Below are 27,191 nucleotides of genomic sequence, written 5' to 3'. Positions count from 1 at the left end.
CACTATTTTTTTTACCACAAAGTTTTAGATTAGAAGCACAGCAAAGTTGATTTATAACAACATGAAGTATCGCAAACCCTGATTTATATATTTTTTTAAAGATTTTATTTATTTATTTGAGACAGAGAGAATGAGAGACAGAGAGCATGAGAGGGAGGAGGGTCAGAGGGAGAAGCAGACTCCCTGCCGAGCAGGGAGCCCGATGCGGGACTCGATCCCGGGACTCCAGGATCATGACCTGAGCCGAAGGCAGTCGCTTAACCAACTGAGCCACCCAGGCGCCCGGAAACCCTGATTTATATTAACAACTCCCTACATTGCATTTAATATTTCTACATTGGTTTTAATGTTTTAAAAATGAAAGAAATTGTATGCTTTAACACACAAGACAAAGAATGTCCTTTTATAAAGAACCTTACACCTTCCATATTTTAATCAGATTCAAATTCAGAATAAAATTATTATGTAGAATTTTTAAGAGTGTGAAAAAAAATTTTTCTGAGAAGATTAGAGAAATGGAAAAACTTAGGAGCATTATAAAGCCTACGTACTGGTAGTAACAAGGATCTATCTTAGGTGCTTGGTGATCATTAGCATTAATGCGATTCCACGTGCATATCAAGACCCAAATAAGCCCCTGATGTTTTCCTTTGAATGTGTGTAAGTTATATTTATAAAGACAATCTAGCACTCCAGTTATAAAGGGCTATTAATAACCACCTTCATCTTTCCTTCCTTTGCTGGGAAAAGAAAAACACCTTACAACCTTACATCTAGAAACTGGGTAAGGGCAATTTAGGTTTCAGTTCTTAATCTTACAGAACAGAATAAAATTATTGCCCAAGAACTAAGCATATTGACTCTAACTATAGTCATTAAACATGTTTCCAATCTTTTAAGAATAATATATGAATGCTTTTACACATGGAAGGCAAATGTTGGCTTGGGTTGCTCCAGATTAGTCTAGAGTCAGATAAACAGCATTTGAATTTTGTCTTTATCAATTACTAGTTCATGAACTTGAGTATATAAGAATTAATTTCTACATCAGTAAAGTGGAAATAATGATTCCCTATGTACAAGGTCTCATTGTAGGGATTAAATGGTATATTATTATTATTATTATTACTAATATTATTATTTTTGAGAGAGAGTGAGAGTGGGAGTGAGGGTGGGGAAGAGGCATAGCGAGAGGGAGTGAGAGAATCTTAATTGTCTTTCTCTGATTGGCTTATTTGGAGATAGAGAATCTTAAGCAGGCTCCACGCCCAGCACGGGGTTCCATGTGGGGCTTGATCTCATGACCCGGAGATCATGCATCACCTGAGCTGAAATCAAGAGTTGGACGGTTAACCGACTGAGCCACCCAGGCACCCCAATGGTATATTATTTTTAAAATACCTAATGCAATGCTTAACATATACTAAATGCTCACTCTGATTTGCTTATTTTGCCAGTTTGTATCTACAGGTAAGCTTTAAACCAATTTTATGCGTTAAGAAATAAATGGATTCTGGACTGTTTCCTCACTTTACACTAGTTCCTCATTAGCTTCTTCTCTAGAAAACAAAAATGCAATATTTAACCAATTTGTAATGGAAGGACTTAACCAGTCAATTTTGAGAGCCTCTGCCAATTAAATTCCTTTGACATCTTAGAGAACCAAGCAGACAAGCTATAGGACAAATGTCTTTTCACTGCTCCAACAATGCATTTGAGGTTAAAATATGAAGATGGAGAAGGAATTGCTTATTGCTTAGTTTTCTATTTCATTTCATCTTTACCTAGGATCCTTTTTTAAATGTAGAAGAGGATGTAGTGGTATTTACAGTGTTTGTGTATAATGATGAAATCTGTCAAAGACTTTTCCTTGATCACTGACTAGCATCAGGAATCACATGTTGTTTTTCTTTTTGTCCTGAATGACAATCAAACAAACAAATAATAAAATGTTCATCACTTTACTAAGATACCTACATTTATTCTTTTCTGTCAGGGTGCTTGTTGTGTGCAGAATTTAAACTGAGGCTTGAGAAAGAAACTTTAAGGAAATAGAAGATATAGTTCTTGTCCTTAAGAAATGCAAAATGCCGGAGCACCTGGCTGGCTCAGTCAGTAGAGCATGCAACTCTTGATCTCAGGGTTGTATGTTTGAGCCCCACCTTGGGTGTAGAGATTACTTAATAATAAAATCTTCAAAAAAAAAATCATAATGACATGAAGGCAAACTTTACAAAAAAATCATTAATAGCCTAATTAGCTATTCAGATCAATAGTCACTTAGGGTGACCCTACTAAGTTTAAGACATTTTGTATTTGAAAAATACAATGAATGGTCACTGTCATTAAGGACTTACCTTCAGTTGGGTAAGTAAAACAATGGTAGATGAATAAGAAATGTGTGTAAAATGTTTAGCACAATGTTAGACGTAATAAACAGTTGTTGCTAGCCATCATCATCATCATTATATTATAACAATATGTGGATGAAGATGTCTTATTTGAAATACAAGCTATATAGGTTCAAGTGAAAGGTGTCCAATACTGCAGAGGGTTTTTGACAGCGTAGGGTCAAATATTGGAGACATGAGGGTAGAGAAGTGCCTTAAGAGACTGCGAAATTCAGAGGTTTTCTTCAGGGAGAAGGCTTGTTAAATATGGCTCCACGCAAAAGTGAAGCATAGAAAAAGCTGAAAATGTAAAAGGAGACTGGGTAGAAGATGAAGTAAGCTATCAGGAGTTGTGAGGAAGTAGCCTTAGGGAGTAGCCTTGGCTGTGGGCAGAGGCACATCTTTATTAGCAATCAGATCAAAAGAAAAAAGAAGAATGATTATAGAGATTTTGGTTGAATTTAAGGTAGTTCAGGGAATTCATGTCATGTGGGAATTCATGTCATGTGACATGTCAGGTTTATCTTTGGAGTAAGTAGGAAAAGAGATGATCAGTTGACAGTAAGGGAAGGGAGTAGGGTTGGAATCTTGAAGAACGGAAATCTAGAGTAATTGCTGTGGACAATATATGGAGATTCAATTACCATCACAAAAGAAGATCCTATTTGGATAACAGAGATTGAAACACGTTTCTTACAATTAATTACATTTCTTCAGACATTTTTGATACTCTAGGAGCAAAGAAACTGGGCTGGATTTTCGTTTGGCGAGGCAAGAATGACACAAGAATAAGGGGCAGGGATGGAAAAGATTTCAGGCTCCGAGGTAAACTGAGGCAAGTAAAAGCAGACCAGGTGAAATGGATGGGCAGGCTTGTCAGGGCCCAGTTATCACAGTGAAGTACCTGCGTCAGGGGAACAAAGAACGGAATGGCGGGCAAGGGCAGAAGGTTGAAACAGAGAGTAGAGGTTTCACGCTCTGGTTTGCAGAGCTGGAATCATCCTGGGTTCAGCCCAGTGCTAAAGTGTGGCCATCCCTGTGGTTAGAGAGACTCAAAAGCCTCGGAAGCCAGGATCCTACATGGACTATCTGTTGAGCCATGAAGTTTCCCAGAGTGATAGTATTGGCAGCCCTGGGGTAAACACGACCACGGGACAAGCGTCATCTTACCTGAGCTATGCAAGTAGTGTCCTAAAACATGATGGCAAAAATGGAAGACTGAGGCTTCAAAAATTGCAGTTACAAAGTGGAGGTTTTTGGAGGGTAGATGTTAAGTTTGCTTTTCTCTGAAGTCCCTCTAAATGGGCACGTTGTTCATACAACCTTGATGGTTGACAAACGGGTTGTTTGTTGAATTGGTGAATAAATGAGTAAACAAATAAATGATGAGCAAATTGATAACTTAGGAACATTGGTTTGAAACGGCCATGTGAATTGAGGAGTATGTTGATCCATCCTCTGCGCTCTGTGAGCTTAGACACGTGAAAGCAGGAGCGGCTGTGTGGAAAGGTCTGTGAGGGATGGAGTATTATGACAGGATGACACAGTTTCATCTAATCTGAAGAAGTGGAACGCATGTAGGAGGATATCATTAAGCATGTGGGGGGATAAACAAGTAATATGTGGAATGGGAAAGCAAAATGAACCATGAATAAAGGGTGGTTTTTGGTTTTGTTTTGTTTTGTTTTGTTTGGTCTCTAGTTCCAAGTTAAGCTTGAGACATTTTTTTTATTTACTATCACCATAATAGTTAATAAAAATTCACCTTTGCAAAGTGTTTCATAAAGTTATTCCTTTCTGAGTGCCTTTAGAAACACAATTAAAAATAAAAAATATCTAAAATCGGAAGACACAATCCTTAAATATTAAATGGAAATCATAAATAAGCATCTTGAGTAGAGAATTTGAAGAACTTTTATGTTTTCACTTTACACCAATAGACTTGGATGTGGATCACCCAGTGAAAAAAATGAAGAGCAGGACATGAAAGGACAAATCGAGAAAAAAAAGTTTAGAATTCCATATTTTATTTATATGAAGTGAGCATTTACCATGGCTTTCCCCATACTAATTTTATGTCAGCAACCTTGTCAGCATCTAGGACCTATTCAAATCATGTCAAATCGGTTGGGGATACTGAAAAACTGAAAAGATGGGGTTCTCTCTCTGTCTTTTTCTTTCGCATATTGAGTCACTGTGATACCGTGGAAAGAGTAATGGGTTAAGAGTCAGGATATATGAGGGGCGCCTGGGTGGCTCAGTCGTTAAGCGTCTGCCTTCGGCTCAGGTCATGATCCCAGGGTCCTGGGATCGAGCCCCACATCGGGCTCCCTGCTCCGTGGGAAGCCTGCTTCTCCCTCTCCCACTCCCCCTGCTTATGTTCCCTCTCTCGCTGTGTCTCTTTCTGTCAAATAAATAAATACAATCTTTAAAAAAAAAAAAGTCAGGATATATGAATTCTCCATCAAGCTTTTCCAGAAATTATTTGTCTAACTTTGTATGAATCATAAACCTCACTGTACCTTAGTTGTATCATCTGTTAAATGAGGAAATTAGACTAGAAATTTTGAACTCCACCCCACCCTACCCTTTCTTCTAATGAATTTTTCCTGGGAAGCCTGAACAAAGACAACAAAGCACCGGCTGAGCTAGTTGGCATGGGAGGGGGAGGTCCTGCCTCGTGGTATTATACCCAGGGCCCTGTGTTTGTTAGAGCTTTGACTTTGGTTTAATGTTCTTCTGTTGTCATTTTGCACCAGGCCCACTGGGCCCCACTGTAGCCAGTCCTGCTTATAGCTCACAAAATGCATTAGGATAATAGCAGAGTATAAGCCAGAATGGGAAGGGGTGGGACCAGGGATTTTCCACCCGAAGTACCACAGAGAAATGCCAACTATGTCCAGGTTTATCAGATTCTTCTGAGGTGTCTCCAGAGCAGTTGGAAGCCTCTAGATCTAGATTGAAAATCTTGCCTGAGCAAGAAACACCATGGTTCAAGGTATAACTCCCCTAAATTGATGATATTAATGATAAGGTTAGGAGGCTAGCAAGTAGTTTGGCTTCTTTAAATACAAATTTTGTGCATCACTCAATAGCAGAGAAGAAAGTGGGGAAAAGAGTAAGAACATTTCTGTACCATTATTATCCTCTTGGTTTAATAACTTCCAATTCCTCTTATTCTTACGTGGAATTTAAACTAAAATTTTTTTATTTTTTTACTATTTTTAATCTTTTGTTGTTGTTGTTGTTGTTTATTTGAGTAATCTCTACACCCAATGCAGAGCTCGAACTCACAACCCTGAGATCAGTAGTCACATGCTCCACTGACTGAGCCAGCCAGGCGCCCCTAAATTAAATTTTTTTAATTAGCTAGGTTTCTTATATGGGTAACAGAAGCCACACAAGTTTGATCTTAAGTTATTTCTCAGCAAGGGTTGAGTGAATATATAGTGTAAATCCATTGTGCAAGATCAGTTTATCAGATAATTCAATACCTAAGTACTCAACAAGGAGAGAGTCATATTATTATAAAGCCTGTCGTTTTCTTCTTGTTTATACTCCCTGTCGCCGTCTTATATCTTGGAAGAGTTTTGTCATCCAGTCAGATATGTCATGTAAATCATCATTTTAAAATTTTTAGTTAACCCCATACAGTAAGTTTATAAAAATAAACTAGAGAAAGAGATAGGTTTTAAAGAGAGAAAAACAGATGTAGCACTTGGTAGGTGAGACAGGAGGGTCATTTGCAGGCTATAATCAGTGTATACCAAGAAGATCCTGTCGCTTCCTGGCTAATGAATGCCGTGGTTTTATTAGCTTTGTTTGTGATGAGGAACAGCTAAGTCCACCTCACAGCAAGGGTTCCCACAAGAAATAACTGGTATCCCAAGCTTCTTGAGTGTCCCCTTCATTCACTCAACAAATGTTTAATAAGCACTGTTTTCCTTGTGATGTTGTCAATGGTTTCTAGTCACCTCCAAAATCTCAATCTGTGTCTGTGGTTCCTCCAGCAGAAAGCTATGTTGCTTTGAGTTTTTAATTGAAAAGACTATAGATGAAACTCTTTAGGCCTAGCCAGTGAATAAAAAAGCAAATTGATTAAGGCAATTAATTTATTGAAAGTATGGAATTCTGAAACTTCAGGGATACCTCAGAAAGCATATCCTAGCTCATTTTACAGATGAAGATACTGAGATTAAACATTCTATGTGGCTGAGCCAAAATGGGTTGCCCAATGACCCTGAACCTGATCTGATCATTCCGTTATTGAGCACTGTACCAGGCACTGGCGATACAAAGCTGAATAAAACACAATCAGCACACAGATACATAAACGAAAGGTTATATAATGTGATGTGCTAAGTTCAGTGATTGAGATATGCAGATGGATAAGTGCAGAAGGAAGTTCGGAGCTCAGGTTGAGAGAGTCAGGAAGGCCACGTGATATGGGGCTAATTCTGCGCTGCTTCCCCAAACCATGTCACTGAATACCTTATTTTAGCCAGGTGATGCAGAGAACTGAATTCCCAGGGCATTGATTCTTAAACTGGGTGTGCATCAGAACCCCTGAAGGGCTTGTCAACACTGCTGGTTGTGTTTTTGAACAAGTTCCCAGGTAATACTGATGCTGCTGGCCTGGAGGCCACATTTTGAAAACCACGCCCTAGAGCATCCTTAGGGGTTGTGTGTCTACAAAAAGCCTATAAGAAGAGCACTGAATTGCCGGGCAAAACACCTTACTTTATAAACCCCTCAAAAATATAATAACATAGTCCAAGAATCTTTTCAGTAAGATACCAATTCCGAAATTTTAGATTACACAGTAATGTGAAAAATAAATACGTATGAACTTACTTGGGATTCTTCCTTTAAAGGCCTGGATTCTGTCTCTATACATAGCAATCAAAACTGTCTAAGGCTCAGAGGTCTCTAAATTTTGATATTCACAGTCCCTTAATATAAAACCTCACTTTAAAATTAGACTGTGTCCCTGACTGAGCTGCTTCCTGCTGTTGAGGGAGATATTTGATCCTGCAGAGTACTACGGATTCCCAGATTCCTATCCCCCGTTCCTTCTGCCCCTCCCTCTCCTAAAGCTCTTACACGTCAGGGACTCTCATTGGCATCTGAGCATGCGTTCCCTGGAGAAAGCCACGTCAGAGCAGGCGTGGAGAGACCCACCCAGACGCTGTGCTATTTCCCAAGAAGAAAAGAAAACTTTGTCTCTCTGGAGGAGCCTTCCCTGGCTTTGCACACATCTCCATAGCAGTCGGAGGCTCTGCTGGGCTGCCTGTGTAGCTGGGTAATGAGAAAAAGATTGTCCTCTTCCCTTACGGTTGTTTTTAGATATCTGGTGCTAATATGTATTTTGGAAGCCTTCTACAGAAAGGCACACATGCATTTTTAATGATAAAAATGCTTCTATTCATTAATTAACTTTAAACAAAGTAGCCATGAGAATTTATATACCTCAACAAATGCTGAGTATGGGCTTCTTTATTTTATCTTTTTTATTTAAATTCATTTAGCCAACATAGAGTACATCATTAGTTTCAGAGGTAGTGTTCAATAATTCATCAGTTGCATATAACACCCAGTGCTCATCATGTGCCCTCCGTAATGCCCATCACCCAGTTACCCTATCCCCCACCCACCTTCCCTCCAGCAACCCTCAGTTTGTTTCCTAGAGTTAAGAGCCTCTCATGGTTTGTCTCCCTCTCTGATAACTTCCCATTCAGTTTTCCCTCCTTCCCCATGTGGGCTTCTTTAAAAATTCAATACAGAAGACTAAATTAAAAATAATTTTCAGGGCAACGGGGTGGCTCAGTCGTTAAGCGTCTGCCTTTGGCTCGGGTCATGGTTCCAGGGTCCTGGGATCGAGCCCCGCATCGGGCTCCCTGCTCGGCCGGGAGCCTGCTTCTCCCTCTCCCACTCCCCCTGCTTGTGTTCCCTCTCTCGCTGTCTCTCTCTCTGTCAAATAAATAAATAAAATCTTTAAAAAAAAATAAAAATAATTTTCTGTTTTCTTATCATCTACAATATCAATAGAAAGACTATTTTTCTACCAGATGATGAATACCTTACCTAGATTTTGATTGCTTCTCCAGGTCCCTTTGCGTTGACAAAGGAAGTGAGTAAAAGTCAGATTATATGATAAGTGCATAATTTCTACGTTATACTGAGAAGTATCCATATATATATATATATATATTCCTTGTTATACATTTATGTATACATTTATACATTATGTATTTATATGTCTGTATATTGCAGAACCACAACCATTTCATATACATATCTCTCAATATGAGAATCACAGAAGCAGGAAAACAATTATAAATCAACATCATTGTTGGGGCACCTGGGTGGCTCAGTCGTTAAGCATCTGCCTTCAGCTCAGGTCATGATCCCAGGGTCCTGGGATCGAGTCCCACATCGGGCTCCCTGCTCGGCAGGAAGCCCGCTCTCCCTCTCCCACTCCCCCTGCTTGTGTTCCTACTCTCGCTGTCTCTCTCTGTCAAATAAATAAATAAAATCTTAAAAAAAAAAAAAAAGCACCATTGTATCCTCATCCCAAAGCACACTCTCTGGCATTAGTAGGCACTCAATAAATAGTTATTAAGCAGTGGGATGGATGAATGATTCAACTCGGTTTTTTATGTGTATTTACTTCAGCTTTTCTAGACCCTCCAAGATATTTTCTTTTCTGTGAGAATTATTTATTGTTCATTTTATGTTCATTAAAATGGCTTGGCATAATATTCAAACATATTTCTTCAATTTTTTAATGAAAATGGAAAACATGCTGGGTACAAGATCAGTTATAATAGAGTACCTGCCTTCCTACAAGAACACATGCTCATTACAAATAAAGAAAATAAATGGCGAAGGGATGGAAGTAAATAGAGAAAAACAGAAAAAGAGAAGGAATGAGTATCAAGGTCTCATTATGATTTAACTATTTGTGGACACTAAGCAAACCTCACTTTTAAGTATCTTTGAGAAAGTGTCCTAAAACAGTTATGGGAGGTGACTGATTTTGAAGACCAATACATCTCTTTCATTTAGAGTTCTATTAACATTGCTTCTTTTTTAAGCAATAACTTTAAAAGTTAATCCATATTGATAATTATCATTATCTAAGAATATCAATATCTAAGGTAGACAGAAAACTATTTATGAAAGTATCATTAATAAGCAACATTAGCAAGAGTGAACATACTGACAAGAAACATGAAGCTTTTCTAACTTGAAGCAACCTAGAAATTTATCCTAACAATATTAAAAATACACATGGTGATGAAGAAGCATTTTTAATTAATGAATTTTTGTTTTTGTTTTTTGTTTTGGATACAGAAATGTTTACCTAACCTTAGGGGAGGTTGAGATATTTGTAAGACACTAGGGTAAATTTTAGGACTAAATGCAAAATCTCCAGAGAAGGTATGGGAAGAAATTACTTTGAGGTTTCTTGTGAATTTTTGTTATGGTTTGATCATAAATATCATGCAAATATCCTTTGTCAGCGTATTTTGGCATTTCTTCCAAGGAGACAAGGAGTGAAGAGGATTACAGAAGAAAAATAAAATAAAAAAAGAAAATGAGGTTGATTTTACACTAGAAAAATGCAGTGGGGAATTCTATAACTTTCTAGTGAATTTTCTACCTCATTCCTATGTCCACAATATAGTATTACAAAATCTTTGTAAAAACCAAAAATGTAAACTGCTATACAGAACCAAAACTTCATCCTCCTCAACAAGTTTGAGAGTAACCAAAATTTAATCCCATTATTTGTTCAGATATAACAATTAGGGTGATTTGGCATCTCAGAGATTGAAACACACATAGCCTGAAATAGAAAAGGGAGTTTTTCAGCTCACAGACTCTAAGGAGGTTTGACAACAGAGCCAGTGGAAGGACACAGGTACAGCTTGGCCTCAGGAGCAAATATAGCTAGAAATGTACCGTCAGGACTTGCCATCTTGTCTTTGCTTTTCTCTTCTCTCTGCATACCTGCTTCAGTCTCTTTCTTCATAAATCTTCTTACCCTACATGGGATATATCAGTTCCTTTGTTCTACATCTTATAGCTACAGTCACTTGAAGGAAATAAACTCCCTTGATGCTCCCTTTTGGACAGTCCTAAAATCATAAGGCAAGGATTTGCTGACTCAATTGGATCCATTGGCTACCCCTGCACCAATCAATAGTTTCGCCTAGAGAATGGAGGACTAAGATAGGTTCACTTTAGGTGCCGATTAATCCATTGTGGCTGGGAGAGCAGAATCATGCAATAATAAGGCAATTCCCTTAGGTACCATGAAGTTTGACAATAGAGAATATGGGGAGCCATTCCCAGGCAAAGGAGAATGTTGTGGTACTGGCCAGGAAAACCATATATTACAAGTACCCATAGCAACACCAAGGAAAAAAACCACATTATATCTGGGTGGGTTATGCCTAGACTATTTCATGGAAGTCTAGAATATAGCCCACTTAAGTGACTCTACATATATGAGATGTATAGCTAATAGCATATCTATACCACATGAAGAAAATCTTGATGGGGCAAATGGATTTAAATGATTGAGTGCTATCTTCTTCATGAAATTTTTTTTGATCACTCACCTGAACCCTACTGAACTCTTGTAGGTATTTATGGTCATCACTACACAGTTAATCACATAGTTGTTCTAGAATTGCCTGAATAGCAGGCTGAATTCCTAGCTCAACTGTGGGTATCTTACCTTATGCTTCCTTTTACTAGAAGACTTCTCTACCAAGATTAGCGTTAAGCACATAATTTATTCCACATTCATTCCATAAATGATTCTTAAGAGCCTACTAATTTCTAAGCAATATACTCAAAGCTCAGGGTACAAAGATGATCCTTAAAGAGAGCGTATGATTTGTCTTTTGTCCCTATCACACTTGACATAGAAATTTAGCATAGGCAAATTTGACCTAGCAAGTGAGCTGCCTTCCAAATACCAGTAGTGTTGTTTCTAGATGCAGTTTAGTTTGCCTATCCAGAAAAATCAGAATTTTCCCCCTGTTGAAGCCAAAAGGCTATTAATGCAAATCCCATTGAATTTGCATTTGGTTACATTTCTGATGGAAGCATTCATATGCAAATGAAAATTCGTGAAAAGATAGCCAGATAATTCAAATAGTTGCTGAAATATCAAGATAAAAGTAGGATGTTAAAATGTCCATCCATCCATTTTTACTAGGTTACACTAAGGATCGTTAAGTGGGTCAGTGTTCTTAAAAAGCTTAAATAAGTCATGCCTTAAACACTTGACAACATTCTAATAGGTCTGGATTCAGAAAGGAGCTGTTAGATGACTTTCTACTGCCACAGGGCTGAAAAAGAAGTCTGTCCCTGGTCAAATCAGTCAAGTTGCTCAAAAGAGGTTCATCTTTGAGCCACCATCTTTTCCCCTTTATCTTTTCTTGCGTTAAAAACAAAAGGTGATTTTTGATAGATGTAAAGGCATTTTGATGATCCAAAACAATGAACAAATAGTTTGTGCAAGTTGGCAGTTCTTCATACTCTCTAGGGATTAAATGGTGCAAGTTAAATGACACCATCACATTCACTACCAATAACTACCATTTGGAAAGCATCTGTGGCATCATAAGCAATCCTCTAAAAGATTTCAGACTTGGGGGTGCCTGGCTGGCTGAGTCAGTAGAACATGCAACTCTTGATCTTGGGGTTGTGTGTTCGAGTCCCACATTGGGTGCAGAGGTTACTTAAAAATGAAATCTTAATAAATAAGTAAAGAAAAGAGTTAAGACGAGATTCGAAGAAAAGATTTAAACAAATTTCAAGGTATAAAATCGTAATCTACTATTACACATTCCAAACCTATATTCGAAGGAAATACAGGTGCTGGAATCAGACTGTCGCTCTTGTTCAACTTATCAGAAGCTGGAGGGGCAAGAGGGAAAGTTTTGAGATCACACCATTCAGGATTGTTAGCACTTAGTTTAATAGTCTGCAAAGTGTGATGCTCCCCAGTTTCCTTTTATTTGATGCAATGTATTGGTTCATAGTTTCAAGTGTTTTTAGAATTCTGGTGCTCCGTGCTTTGGTGACTGTCATCTGTCATCCATCAAATTTGGAAAGCCTGAACCTAGGATAAGGTCCTAGCCTCTCCCTCCTTGGCACAGCCAATCCTTCCCCCAAGGCTAGTGTTTTCACTTGTTAAATATCTCTCAAATCCAGCCACTTCTCATAGTCTCCATCACCAATTCCTTAACCTTTATCTTTGCCTGGTTTATGGCAAGAAACTCCTAACAGGTTTCCCAGAATCGACTTTTCTTTTCCCGCAGCCCCTACCATACAATAGTCAGAGCTGTCATTTAAAAATGCAGATAATTCACAATTTCATCCAATCATCTCCTTGCTTAATACCTGTCAATGGCTTCCTGTTTCTCTTAGAATAAAAGCCCAGTCCGTAAGAGGGCTGCCGCAGGCCGCATGTTCTGGTTCCTGCTTGCCTCTCCACCCTCACATCATATTGCTTCCCTTCCACTGTCTGCACATGAGCACTGTCTCTCTTTAGGTGGTGAAAGGCACCACGCTACTTCCAGTCCCCGCATCCTTGCATGCGCTGGTCTGCCCCAGCTTCTACAGCTCATGAACTCCATGCCTTCTCCATTCAAGTTTTCCTGATCTTCTATACTCCATCGGGTTCCCCTGCTGCTTCTTTCAAGCTACCACACAACTTCCTGTCCTAATACTTATGTGAGTGTGTAACGTTATTTTTATTTTTGAGAAAATATCAGGCGTACTGATTGTTCTCGTGTCTTCCTGAAGGATGAAACTGGATCTGTTTTTTGCTTATCAAAACAAGACATGATACCTACCATATACCAGTCATTCAGTACTTGTTGAATTAATGGAAGGTTCCGCTTTCTGTTCTTTTCATCTATAATCCACAAGTTCGTAACAGTGAAAGCAAGAATAAAAATGAAAATAAAAAGAAAAATTGACCAGCTTGCTCGAACATCACCCTGCCACAAATGCTCAGAAATAACTAGTATGGCAAATACTGGAATATCTTTTATGGCAGAGAAGGTGAGGTGAAGAATATAGGGGAATCAAGGTTAACAGCTCTCAGAAACTACGAAAGTAGGACTCCACCACTAATTGTGCTAGCAATGGACTTGTATTCATCTACTTACTGTAGCAGACACACTCCCCAACACTGTCTCATGCATAAAAATGTTTATTTAGGGTATTTAAGCCACAGCTTATTTCAGAAACGTATCTAGAGGTTTCAAATGTACAAAGTCTTGTGACACCGTTGCTAAAATTGATTTGCAGCTATTATTCATTTCATGGGAATAGAATCATAATGACAACAGTTAACAATCATATCAAAATCACACAGCAGTATAGCAAGTTTCTTTTGCTTTTATTAAGTATTTCTGTTAATTTTATCCTATTTCTATTTATGAGCTTCATTTTATTTTCACGCAGCTTTAAAATACTGAGCTAAATATTGAAATCATAGGGCGAGGTGAAGTGCCACATCCCATGATTTTTTAACTAAGTCCCATTATTATCTCTCTAGGAATATCTATCCTTTCGCATCTGTGTCAGACTGTGTAGTCCTGGCCATCTGTGATGTGCAGAGTGGAAGGTTAAAAGCTTATATTTAGCAACAGGATGTATGTGTGGTTAGGCACGTTAAGTTTAGTGGACAATAAAAAATTAAATATACCTTTCTTAAAAGAAAAGGAAGCTTTATATAGACTGTTAAAGTAGCTTTGGGCTCCTATTATCTCTCATGTTTATGGATCTTAGAATGTAGCTCTTTTTTTTCATTTTTTAAATTTTCCCTAAAAAAACATTTTAAACTATTCTTCATTCTTGGTGAATTATGCGGACCCGTATTCCAGGAAGAGGAAAATAAAGATGTGCCTATTTAATTTAAAGCAGAGTGTCCTCTTTTTTTTTTTTTTTTTTTTTTTGCATCTATTACAAGAATAAGCATTCAATCAATGACTGGTCATCTGTGACACTTCTTACAAATAAACTAGGTATTTGTTGTCTTTTTGCAAGTCAACATTTCGTACTAACAATGATGTAAATGGACTTGGGCCCCTCGGAAGAAGGCCCCCACAAAGACATTTATGATGTTCTCTTATGATTTCAGTTAAGAATGCAAATTGCACATCAGACTTTGAGGAATACTTTGCCAAAAGAAAACTGGAGGAACGCGATGGCCATGCAGTCAGCATCGAGGAGTACCTTCAGCGCAGTGACACAGCTATTATTTACCCAGAAGCCCCCGAGGAGCTGTCTCGCCTTGGCACGCCAGAGGCCAATGGGCAAGAAGAAAATGGTGAGGCTGTAATTCATTTTTAGCCACTACACTGACCTCTGCAGCTGTTACAATTACAAATGCACTACATGCCTGGGTGTTTACCTTAAAATTTGAAGAACAGCTGCAGAGGCATGGAATTTCATGAGCAAAGATTAGAACTGTAATTTTAGGGTATTGTGAAATTTTTTTTGTCAGCAAATTTGTGTCATTTGTACATCCAATAAAGAACAAGAACAATTAGAGCCCATTTCTAAGAGATAAAAATATCGGAATTGATTCCAATGTTTCTGAAATATTTCACTTTTGAGGAACAAAAAAAAAGTTTAGAACGAGTGACCCTCGCCTTCCCTTTCTTCTTTACTGACACCTGAAAAAGCTCTCACCGGCTGTGAATTCCCGAGTCACATGTGACCAAAGGTTTTTTACCACGAACTGTCAGTCACCTAAAGAGAATTTCCTCATTTATCAGCTGTTTAAATTTCCCCCCAAAAGCGCCAGTAATTAATTAACTTCCCAGCGCAGCGTGAGCTGATTCCGACAAGTCTGTGCTGGGTGCGCGCGGGGACCGGTGCGCGCGGGGGCCGGGGGCAGTGATGGCGCTCTTGTGGAGCAGATTGCAGTGATTCCTGTCATACCAGCCCGGGCAGGCAGCCCATTAGCTGCCATTGATTTACTGACCTTTTGGCCTGCTTCTCTCCCTCTCGTCTCTCGGCTACAGACCTGCCACCTGGAACTCCAGATGCTTTTGCCCAACTGCTGACCTGCCCCTACTGCGACCGGGGCTACAAGCGCTTGACATCACTGAAGGAGCACATCAAGTACCGCCACGAGAAGAATGAAGAGAACTTTTCCTGCCCTCTTTGTAGCTACACGTTTGCCTACCGCACCCAGCTCGAGCGGCATATGGTGACGCACAAGCCAGGGACAGATCAGGTGGGGGGTTGGTTTTAAGTGATTTCTTGCTATAATAACCCCTTAGAGAAACGATATTGCTTTGATTGGCAATCATTATTAATTTTTCATGGCATTTTGAAGATGCAGATCTTTTAATGGTAATAGCTTTAATTGAGGTCTAAATGATTTTTTGATGGTCTCTTCTAATATGATTTAATAGTCTTATGTTCACGATCGAATGAGTGTGTTAATTTCTAATTTAGAAATTTTATTTGCACTTTAACTTGACTTTAGTTTCATTTTTATGTTCCACAAAAAGTGAATGAAATCGTAGCATTTTAATTATACATTATTAAACATCTCAGCAATTTTAATTCCATTTTTCACCTAGTTTTACTCAGAATTTTTTTTTTTTTCATATAGGATCTAAGCCAGAGTAAAAGAAGTGTGTATTTCTTTCATTTGTCATATAACACCTTCAGGTACTTAGAGTGTTTTTACAAGCTGCTACTAGTTTCTGAAATCGAATTAAGTGGGTTTTTTTTAAATCAAAAAGGCATATTATACGTCTGTTTATATATATATAAAATAAACTGGATTGATACTACAATATTGGACGTACATTTAAAATGATCCCTTTTGATTTGCATGCCTATGGCTAAATGTTAAGATTGTTCTGCCTCTTTTGGCTGATTTGCGTTAAAAAATAAAAACTCTATCTTGAGAGGTAAACATAGCTTCTTAAATCCTTAAAATGTTTGAATAGGAATGATTCACAGCGTCCCTTACATGTTTTAGCAAAACTGCTCTTTCTGTCCTCCTGGGAGAAATGACTGCAGATTGGTATTACGTGTTTGAATGGTAACAGAAATGGTGTGCCTGAAGTCCCAGTAACTGGCCTTACAGATCTGGAAGCCTCCTCTTTAAGCCTTGCTACCGTATCGGTTTAAAAAAAAAAAGTGTTAAACCGGACATCCTATAACATTCTTATGCTTCTTTTTTCTTGTGGGCATTATTTTCTTTGAATAAGGAAAATGAGGATAACCAAACACAATCAAGACATAGTGATGATACTATATTATGGGATCTTACTATTGTAAAAGAACAGCTCAGGAAAATCATTCCATTTCTATCCGATTGGGCTTGTCACCTGAACGTTTTTCAAAGTTCACTTACAAAAGCTATGCTTGCATAGTTACACTTATGTAACAGTTTATCTCCCCTTGCTTATATGCACAAAAACTCGAGGGGAAAAAAAAAAAGTGCCTAGATATTTATCTAGCATAACTGCTTTAAATTTCACATGCAGAAGTGTGATTGTGTTGGCGCATTATGAATGGTAGCTTTGGTGTTGAAAAGTCCCCTCATTTGCTCATGGCATTTACAATTAGTAAATTAAAATGATTGTATCATATTAACAGTGGCACAACTAAAGTTTATAGTAGTCCTCTGAGGGCTGTGGGGGGAGACAAAGCAGCTGTTGCTGTTTGTTTATGCAACTCAGCAACATATGAGCGCTGGTCCCTCAATGGCGCTCCGCGGGCTGGGCTCTGCTTGATCTTTGAAGGTTGCTGCTGTTTGAACAAACCTCCCTGTGTCCCATGTAACACCATCTGTCTCACTAGGAATGTGGGAAGATTCAGCACACCCTAGCAGTTGTCATACCGCTTCTGTGCTGTCTTTTTGCAAAAGGCTTTTGTGTCATTGCTGCTTGAAGAAGGCTGACCTCCTACCTTGAGCATCCAGAGTGGATGACTGTATTTTTTTTTTTTTTTTTTTTAGCATTCTAAGTCACAGTGCTTTTTTTCTCTTGTTCAAAAAGGTCAGCTGTGTTTGATTATATCTTTGCTGCTTTTAACTTGTCTTTTCAGCAAACTTTTTTTCTCTTTTGTCCCTACTCCCTAGCACACTACTAAAAAGGAAAATGAAAAGTCGTTGAAGTCTTTCCTACTGGCCTGTGATAAAACTGCTCAAGCAGCTAGAACCCAAGATGTTGTCTCTTGCATTTGATAATGAATCAAATCTGATATGCAACACATCAGGAAAAACAGGGTTTACATTTGCTACTAGCACAGTGAATGGGATATTTAAACATGCTTATCGTGTAATGAAATATTTATAGTCAAGAATTTTTTTTTTGTTTGTGTGTGTGTGCTTTTTTTTTCTTCTTTAAAATTGATATCGCTTCAGTATAAGCTCTACTTTTACCCTGATACAGAAAATTTGATAAAATTAGCTCTTTGCATGGGGAGTTTTTTTGGAGGCTACTTAGAATTTTTCAGGATAATATTTATTTTTTTCCTTGACAAAACAATTGCATTCCAACAGGGAATCTTCAGATTTTAGAATGTGCAGTAAACCACAAACATCTTTACAATTATACTTTCTCATCTCCAAAGGCTCAAAGAAACATTTTGGAAAAGAGACTCCAGAGATAATTCTAAAGCAAGTGTTGGATGCGCATGTGAAAGCACTTTTTTTTTTATTTGTTCCAATTTTATTGCCAACATTATCACCTTTATTGCAACTCTGAAAGACTGGGCAAATAAATAAACATGCACTCCAACCTTTTGGCCTGTCTGAAAAATAGAGGCCTTTTAAAAATATTTGTAACAAATTTCCTTTGTTCTTCCCGCACAAAACTGATGTCAGCCTTTCTCCTTTTACAGCACCAAATGCTGACCCAAGGAGCAGGTAATCGCAAGTTCAAATGCACAGAGTGCGGCAAGGCTTTCAAATATAAACACCATCTGAAAGAACACCTGCGAATTCACAGTGGTGAGTAGCAGAGGTGCTGGTGCTCACATTTGCGTTTTGTTTCATTAGGGGAGTTTTAAAAGATTGTTTAAAATTTACGCAATCCTGTTTGTAGCTTTTTGGAACTACCCTTTTATTTCACAAACTACGTGAGCCTGCTTTGCCTTCATGAGCCTTGTGGTACCACCTAGGTAGCATGATCTTACAAAAAGAAAAAGAATGTTTAGACTTCCTAAAAATTGCAGATGCTTTGATTTATTACAAAATCCAGAGGCTCCTTTTTTGTCCTTTCAAACGCTCTTCTACAGATTAAGTATTTTTGACCTGAAGAAACTCGGCTGGCAAATTCTGAAGGGTGTTCATTTTTGATACCTAACCGTGAAAGAAAACACTGAAGAATTTTGGATGAGAGCTTTTGTATGATAAATGTTCCTTGATTCCTGGGAGCTGTATAGTACAGAACAACATCCTACCACTGAGATTTCTTCTTTGTAACTATTTTGATAGCTCTGCCAAGCATTTTATTACCAAATTGGATGCTATTCAAAGGACTAGTTGGATTGGTAGAATCAATGGGATCTCTACAGGGTTGATTAAAGCCATGGCTACACTTCCCTTTAAATACTGTGACATCTTTATGGTGCTACTGACCACACGTTAATCTGACACTCTGTTTAAATAGGAGGCTGCCGATGGCAAGACAAGATTTGGGATCTTGGCTGAAAAAGGCATAGATAGCCCTCACCTTCCACTGCTAACATCTTGAATTGTGTTCTCCCAGGGTAGATAAAGCCCAGAAACAGTTAAGGCCACATAATTCCAAGCTAAGCACCTAGAATGTAGAGGTACCCCACTGTGTTCCTTCCATTTGGTTTCACAGATTCTTGCACTGGTGGACAATTGCGATCGTTACCCACTCGAAGATACGTAATGTTAATTTTGATTATCATTTTAGGTGAAAAACCGTACGAGTGCCCAAACTGCAAGAAACGTTTCTCCCATTCTGGTTCCTACAGTTCACACATCAGCAGCAAGAAGTGTATTGGTTTAATCTCTGTAAATGGCCGAATGAGAAACAATATCAAGACGGGTTCTTCCCCTAATTCTGTTTCTTCTTCTCCTACGAATTCAGCTATTACCCAGTTAAGAAACAAATTGGAGAATGGAAAACCACTTAGTATGTCTGAACAGACAGGCTTACTTAAAATTAAAACAGAACCACTAGACTTCAATGACTATAAAGTTCTTATGGCCACACACGGGTTCAGTGGCACTAGTCCCTTTATGAATGGTGCACTTGGAGCCACCAGCCCTTTGGGAGTTCATCCGTCTGCTCAGAGTCCAATGCAGCACTTGGGCGTAGGGATGGAAGCCCCTCTACTCGGATTTCCCACGATGAATAGTAACTTAAGCGAGGTACAAAAGGTTCTACAGATTGTGGACAATACGGTTTCCAGGCAAAAAATGGACTGCAAGGCTGAAGAAATTTCCAAGTTGAAAAGTTATCACATGAAGGATGCATGCTCTCAACCTGAGGAACAAGGAGTCACTTCTCCTAATATTCCACCTGTAGGTCTTCCAGTCGTGAGTCATAATGGTGCCACTAAAAGTATTATTGACTACACATTAGAAAAAGTCAATGAAGCCAAAGCTTGCCTCCAGAGCTTGACTACTGACTCAAGGAGACAGATCAGTAATATAAAGAAAGAGAAGCTACGTACTTTAATAGATTTGGTCACTGATGATAAAATGATCGAGAACCACAACATATCCACTCCATTTTCTTGCCAGTTCTGTAAAGAAAGTTTCCCTGGCCCCATCCCCTTGCATCAGCATGAACGTTACCTTTGTAAGATGAATGAAGAGATCAAGGCAGTCCTGCAACCTCACGACAACATAGTCCCCAACAAAGCCGGAGTTTTTGTTGATAATAAAGCCCTCCTCTTGTCATCTGTACTTTCTGAGAAAGGAATGACAAGCCCCATCAACCCATACAAGGACCACATGTCTGTACTGAAAGCATATTATGCTATGAACATGGAGCCCAACTCTGATGAACTGCTGAAAATTTCCATTGCTGTGGGCCTTCCTCAGGAATTTGTGAAGGAATGGTTTGAGCAACGAAAAGTCTACCAGTATTCAAATTCCAGGTCACCATCACTGGAAAGGAACTCCAAGCCGCTAGCTCCCAACAGTAACCCTCCCACAAAAGACTCTTTATTACCCAGGTCTCCCGTAAAGCCTATGGACTCCATAACATCACCATCCATAGCAGAACTCCACAACAGTGTGACGAATTGTGATCCTCCTCTCAGGCTAACCAAACCTTCCCATTTTACCAATATTAAACCAGTTGAGAAATTGGACCACTCAAGGAGTAATACTCCCTCTCCCTTAAATCTTTCCTCCACATCTTCTAAAAACTCCCACAGTAGTTCTTACACTCCAAACAGCTTCTCTTCTGAGGAGCTCCAGGCTGAGCCTTTGGACTTGTCATTACCAAAACAAATGAAAGAACCCAAAAGTATTATAGCCACAAAGAACAAAACAAAAGCTAGCAGCATAAATTTAGACCATAACAGTATTTCTTCATCATCTGAAAACTCGGATGAGCCTCTAAACTTGACTTTTATCAAGAAGGAGTTTTCAAACTCAAATAATCTGGACAACAAAAGCACTAACCCAGTGTTCGGCATGAACCCATTTAGTGCCAAAACTTTGTACACAGCTCTTCCTCCACAAAGCGCATTTCCCCCTGCCACTTTCATGCCACCAGTCCAGACCAGTATCCCTGGGCTACGACCATACCCGGGACTGGATCAGATGAGCTTCCTACCACATATGGCCTATACTTACCCAACTGGAGCAGCTACTTTTGCTGATATGCAGCAAAGGAGAAAGTACCAGCGGAAACAAGGATTTCAGGTAAAGAGACCTATCCTTTTGCTCTGAACAGAGGCGACCTTGAAAATTATATTACATTGTGTATGTGCATGCTGCGGGCGGGGGTGGGGGGCAGGGAGTCTTAGTGAAAAAAAAAAATTAAATGCTGTGTTTTCAACAGACATGGCAGAGTTGGTTTTCACTTGAACCTCAAGCTGGCTGGGCTAGACAAACAAATGGAGAATCAGTGGAACACGGAGCTGTGGAAACACAGCTGCCTTACGAAAGATAAAGAACTTCAGACTTATTTTTGAGGTTTATTTAGATTGATCTGTATGCTTTTACAATTATACAGCCCTGATGGTATTTGACAGGACTTCCATAGATGCTTAAAGTTAGCGTCCAGAACAGTCCCCTACTTATGCAGATGTTCACAGTTCACAATCTGCAATAAGACGTGTATGAATCCGATACGTACTTGGTTTTATAGAAAATAGTGTACTTGGGAGAGCATTTTAAAACATATTTTGTATATTCCGCGTGACTTCTGATGGACCTTTCAAACCGGTAAATAATTTACGGGTTTCCGATCCAAAAGCAGGTGTGTTTTAACAACATGGAGTATATAATCCCTGTTTGCCAAACAGGAGCATAAGTAGCCGTGCTCCTCTATAAGGGCTGTGCCAGTCTTCCGATTTACAGTACGTCTGCCCTCTTTGTAAATGTGTTTAAGCCTATTTAATCTCCTCTAATATTAATTAGTGCAAACGTAGTCTAAGAAAACGGAACTGTGAGCTAGCAAATGGAAATGTATGTTATCATGCAAGTTTGCACTCCTTTGGATCAAGACAAAATAAATATCAAGAAATTTAATAATTTACCGATCCACATTCATTATTGCTCAATGCTGAAGGCTGTTTTAACATAGATAGAACATTGATAAAAAAGTGTTATTAATATTCCCTATTTCAAATTAGAAAATTAAATATAAAAATATAGCTTGAGGCCTTTAGTTGGTAGACATACATTTAAATAGATTGCATAATAATAACATTTTGTACCTAAATATAAAATTCAATTAAAATGGGGTTTCTACAGCTACAGCTCATTTCTAAAGTTAACCACACTGGAAAATACACAAATTCTGATGTTTGATTTTCACTGGTGGATATTTCCTGATATAAAGAAAACTGAGGATTTTAGAAAATTTTATTTTTCTCACCTTCAGAGTTGACCATTTTCTACCCTTAAAAAACAATGAGCTCTACCATCTAGGGCGGAGGAGGTTTATATTTTGGTTGAAGGGTGAGACCTCATACACTGTTCACGGAAAGCAGTAGGATTTTTTGTGTGGGTTTTTTTTTTTTTTTTCTTAATGAGATCGATGAATAGCAAGCACTTTTGAGGTTCTCCAAATGTCAGCCTACGTGAAGTTGTTTGGTATAAACACAAAGAGAGGAGACTGTGTTGAACTATGTGATTATATCACAGGGAGAATTGCTTGATGGAGCACAAGACTACATGTCAGGCCTAGATGACATGACAGACTCCGACTCCTGTCTGTCTCGAAAGAAGATCAAGAAGACAGAGAGTGGCATGTATGCATGTGACTTATGTGACAAGACATTCCAGAAAAGCAGTTCCCTTCTGCGGCATAAATACGAACACACAGGTATGAGTGACTTTGACTAGCTAGTTAGAGCTTCCCGGCCTGCTGCACATTTCATAATATTTAATGAGTACGCTTCTGCGACATAAGATGTAGCATATGCTGATACCTTCAACAAGGAAGAAATAATGCTTTTGCCCAGCTCCGTAGGACTTTTTTGTTGCCTGTTTATTGGATCATTCATGTGTTTATGAGTGTGCTTGTCTTCATATCTTTCAAGTTCCTCTGGAGGCCAAATTCACAGATCCTGTCGAAGGTGTATGTAAGTGGCCAGGGCAATGAAATGGCATGGCACAAGCCAGTTATTGAAAGTATGTTCACATTCTCAAGTTGTAGTGACTTGCTCTATGTAAAAACTTAATGAAACATTCAGTCAGTGATGTATTAGATTTATCATCCAAACGTCAAGTAAGCTGCGACTTGGAGGTGGTTCTGCTTGGTCTTATAAATTGGCCATTTTTTGAATACAGCGGAAGTGTTAGTACTGTGAGAGAAAAAGGTATAAGTAAAGTAATATGCCAAATGAGCTACTGAAACTACTTCTATTTGGAAGACTAAAATAAAACTTTCTACGTTTAATTAGCTTATTTCCAATTCATGCATTACTAACTAGGAACAATTATACAGAGTTGACAAGATAGCAGCCTAGTTCTTCCCTATGAGTAGAGAGATAGTGGGTTAATTTTTAAAAAGAAAGGCGAAGGACCATAATGCAAAGCAGCGCTGGTTCCCACAATCCAAGATCCGATCTGCAGCTCCGCAGTGAAACTGCACCCATGCTCACTCCCTCCCTCCTCCTCCTTCCACCTTTAACCACAAAGCAACTCAGCCTCACCTCCCGGTTCCAAATTTTCTCCTCTAGAAATTTGGCATGCTGTACTTGCCCTAGATGGGAAAAGAAAGAGTGTAGGGTCTCAATCAAAATATTGGCAGGGGGAAATTATATAAAAACACTCATTCTTAAACAAGAAAGTCTACTATCAGACATTTTAAGATAGAGCGAAAAGATTAGCTTAACAGTGCTTTTTGGGGAAAAGTGGTGAAAAGACAAAAAAGAAAAAGATAAAAGAAGAAAGGGTAATGTGAGTACTTTCTGCTGTATTCTAAGTACCTGGTGCCCTTTTTAGTGATTGAAAACCATCGTTGGGCAGTAGTACTCCTCCTCCCCATCTTCCCTCTTCCCTCACTGGGCAGGTGCGGGAGGCAGCCTGAGAGTGGGAGGAAGTCGGGGGAACAGTAGGTGTTGAGGGTATTTGTGAAGAGAACAAGGTTGATCAATAACAGTACCCCAGTAATCTCTCTTTCTTCAACTGTCTGATATTGTTATTATTTTAAAAGTTCAATTAATGATACGTTAAAGGCAACCTAGTTTGAAAAGCAAATCCCAATAGTTTCTATACTTGTGTGATATAATTCCATGTTTGAAACGTCAGAATTTTCCTAATTTTGTCTTTTATCAGAGGTATCTATAGATGTTTTTTTTTTAGTACCGAGTCCTAGTTAAATATTTATGAAGATATTTTTATATCTAAATTTAATATTTTAATCAACGTCAAATATATTTTGTATTTCATTATTCAGCTACAATAGGCCACATCACTGAAGGCATCTTTCCCTCTCTGATTGATTTTATTATATGACCATATGCAAACTCTATCATTTACTACATGGTGAGTGTAAAACTTTTATTTTAGTGAGGGCTATCATACATATTGACATCCCGTCAATATCTTTACTTCTTATGAATGAGATAGTCCATAAACTTCATAGGCATATTGATAGTCAAGAGACCCAAAAGTTGACAAACACAAATATGCATAGTAAATTTGAAAAATATGCTGTATTTAAAAAAATAAAAATAAAGTGTTCTGGTTCTTTAAGATGTGAGAAGATCTGCTACCTAGAAGTAATGTATAGCAACGAGATCCTAACCATACAATGGTTTCTTTAAACGTGTGATTAATTATCCTCCTGTTGCCTTCCTAGCTTGTCAAGTTTCCAGTGTGTTAACTTTTTGGTCTCTTGACCAAACATCTCATGACATTATTACTGTCACTGTATTAGGTTCCATCACCGTGAAGTTCTTCATGAATTCTCTAGCACTGTGATGTATGTAAAAATTTAGTCCATTTTCCTTCCCTAATTGGGCCCCAGAAGCCTCTTATTTGTTTATATTAATTACTAGTAATACTTTGAGAATGTACTAATATGAAAATTGTATGTGAGAACAGTCTCTGGGTTGATTAATTCTAAGGTTGGGAAATGAAGCTGAATCATCATTTGATTATGTGCTGATTTTACAAATGTGTCATTGATAAAGTGTGTTTGTTACACCTGTCCACAATTTAACATATAGAATGGCTTAAATTAAGAAGGAAATTATGAGCTACTTTTTCTTGAGATCTTGTGCTCTTTTACCTTGGCCTGTTTCATTTATTTCCTAGGCAGACACCAAAGGCATAATGCTTAATTTTCCTTACCAAGGGCATATTGCTTGCTTGCTTTTCCTGGGGCCTGGGACTGGGATCGGGACTGGGATGCTGACTTCAATGGGATTAATTGTCACAAGCCAGGACGGTGAAACACAAAATCTGAAACTCGTGTTAGGCACTGTCAAGAACTCATTTGTATTCCACTAAAATTTAAATCTGACATTTATTGAGTACTTTCTTTATTGAGACATTGTGGTAGGTACTCTTAAACCTACCTTATTCAGAAAAGTAATAAAAATGTTTCTACTTTTGAGTAGATAAAGTCAAAGTTTTAAATAAATTACCAGTCAATTTTGTTTCTCAGTTATATGATAATATTTTTCATACCACAAACCTTCCATTTATTAACTTCAGTTATCATTCTAGCTGTCAGGTGAATCATGAACCTTGAGATTAGGGGAAAAAAATTACCCTAAAAAAGTTTTGATTCACTCAATGTCAACTTGGAGGTTTTTCTGAATCTTGTTCATGTGGAAATTTAATTCCAGGAATCTTGATTTGAATCAGGTAAACCTAACAAACAAATTAAAAAGAGATGAACGTCCAAGGCAGCCCCTACTTAAATTGAATTTATTAAATACTTAACCAGCGACACTTCTGGACAGTACTAGAATATTTAGTGCAAGGTATAGGTCAGTCCCCCCCACCCCTACCCCCAAATTCTGTCCTTTGCATGGCATAATAACTGCACATTTTATTCCTTCAGATTGTCAGTTCATAATGTAGAATTAATATATTTCTATTACCAGCATGTTGTTTATTATTGATTGAATTCCCTGAAAATCGATTGCCTGTAACCAAAATATCTATATAAGAGACTGCAGTTTAATGGGCATCCCCCAAGCATTTCTAACAGGCCTTGAAACTTGTCCTGGAGAGTGTTTGTTCTCTCTCAGGACACTGCTCTGTGTTTTGTTCCTTTGGAGAAGAGAGAGGCGTATCAGCTGTAGTCACTGTGATAGGCATTCACGATTATTCACAGCCGATCCGTGAAGTCACCTAACTGTCCCACCTTCTGTGCTCCTGAGCTGATGAGACATCCAAAGGAGGTTGTAGGACTGTTCTACCTACGCATGCTGTAGCAACTAAAGCACCGAGAAATTTTTCATCTATAATTTCTCTTCTTTCCATTCAGATTTACTTCTTCCATGTGCTCTGCTCTTTATCTTGCTTACGACTTGGGGAATTACTGAACGTGTACTGATAAAAACGAATAAAATTATCTAACATTAATTGAGTGCTTACTATGTGCAGTCCTTGTACTAACCACTTTACCTACATTGCCTCCTTTACTCCTTATGCCTGGGGCCACAAGTTAGGTCCCCCAAATGACCTCCCTTTTATCAACAAGGACCCTGATTCTCAGAGAGGTTAACATGCCCGTGTTGCACAGCTGGTTGTAAAAGATGGATTCGAACCGAGGCAATCAGACTCCAGAACCCATCTTCCCTATCTAACACTGCACCATCCTGCCCCTATGAATGAATCGCCACTGTCAGAAACGTCTTATCCTTGCTCCCGAGAGCATCCTTTTCTTTAAGGTCCAAGTACATACGAGAGAGACCTAATTCATGCACCGTGACTTGAAGTCTTCTGGAAGACCAAACCTCTATCTTTTTCCCAAATATACTTCTGCTTCCTGTTAAATGACCTTCCCAGAATGGTGGTCTTGTCAAATGGAAAAGCACGCTGTCTTTCCTAACTCTTGGCACTCCGTTGGATTTCTCTTTTCTCTTATCCAGCTTACCTCATTCAAAACA

General features: G+C 38.5%; 1 protein-coding gene across 3 annotated transcripts in view; it reads left to right on the top strand.

Annotated features, from left to right (window-relative positions):
• Positions 1 to 27,191, top strand: part of ZEB2 (zinc finger E-box binding homeobox 2) — a 136,171-nt gene that overhangs the window by 100,028 nt on the left and 8,952 nt on the right. For all 3 annotated transcript variants that reach the window (XM_021695910.2, XM_044913639.1, XM_021695911.2), the window contains exons 5-9: positions 14,566 to 14,754; positions 15,455 to 15,669; positions 18,300 to 18,408; positions 19,343 to 21,312; positions 22,762 to 22,942. In XM_021695910.2, coding sequence (XP_021551585.1) covers positions 14,566 to 14,754; positions 15,455 to 15,669; positions 18,300 to 18,408; positions 19,343 to 21,312; positions 22,762 to 22,942 — 2,664 coding nt within the window. The remainder of the gene's footprint in view (positions 1 to 14,565; positions 14,755 to 15,454; positions 15,670 to 18,299; positions 18,409 to 19,342; positions 21,313 to 22,761; positions 22,943 to 27,191) is intronic.

Source organism: Neomonachus schauinslandi, chromosome 3 (genome assembly GCF_002201575.2).
Source record: "Neomonachus schauinslandi chromosome 3, ASM220157v2, whole genome shotgun sequence".
NCBI lineage: Eukaryota > Metazoa > Chordata > Mammalia > Carnivora > Phocidae > Neomonachus > Neomonachus schauinslandi.
This window is presented reverse-complemented; position numbering and strand designations above follow the sequence as displayed.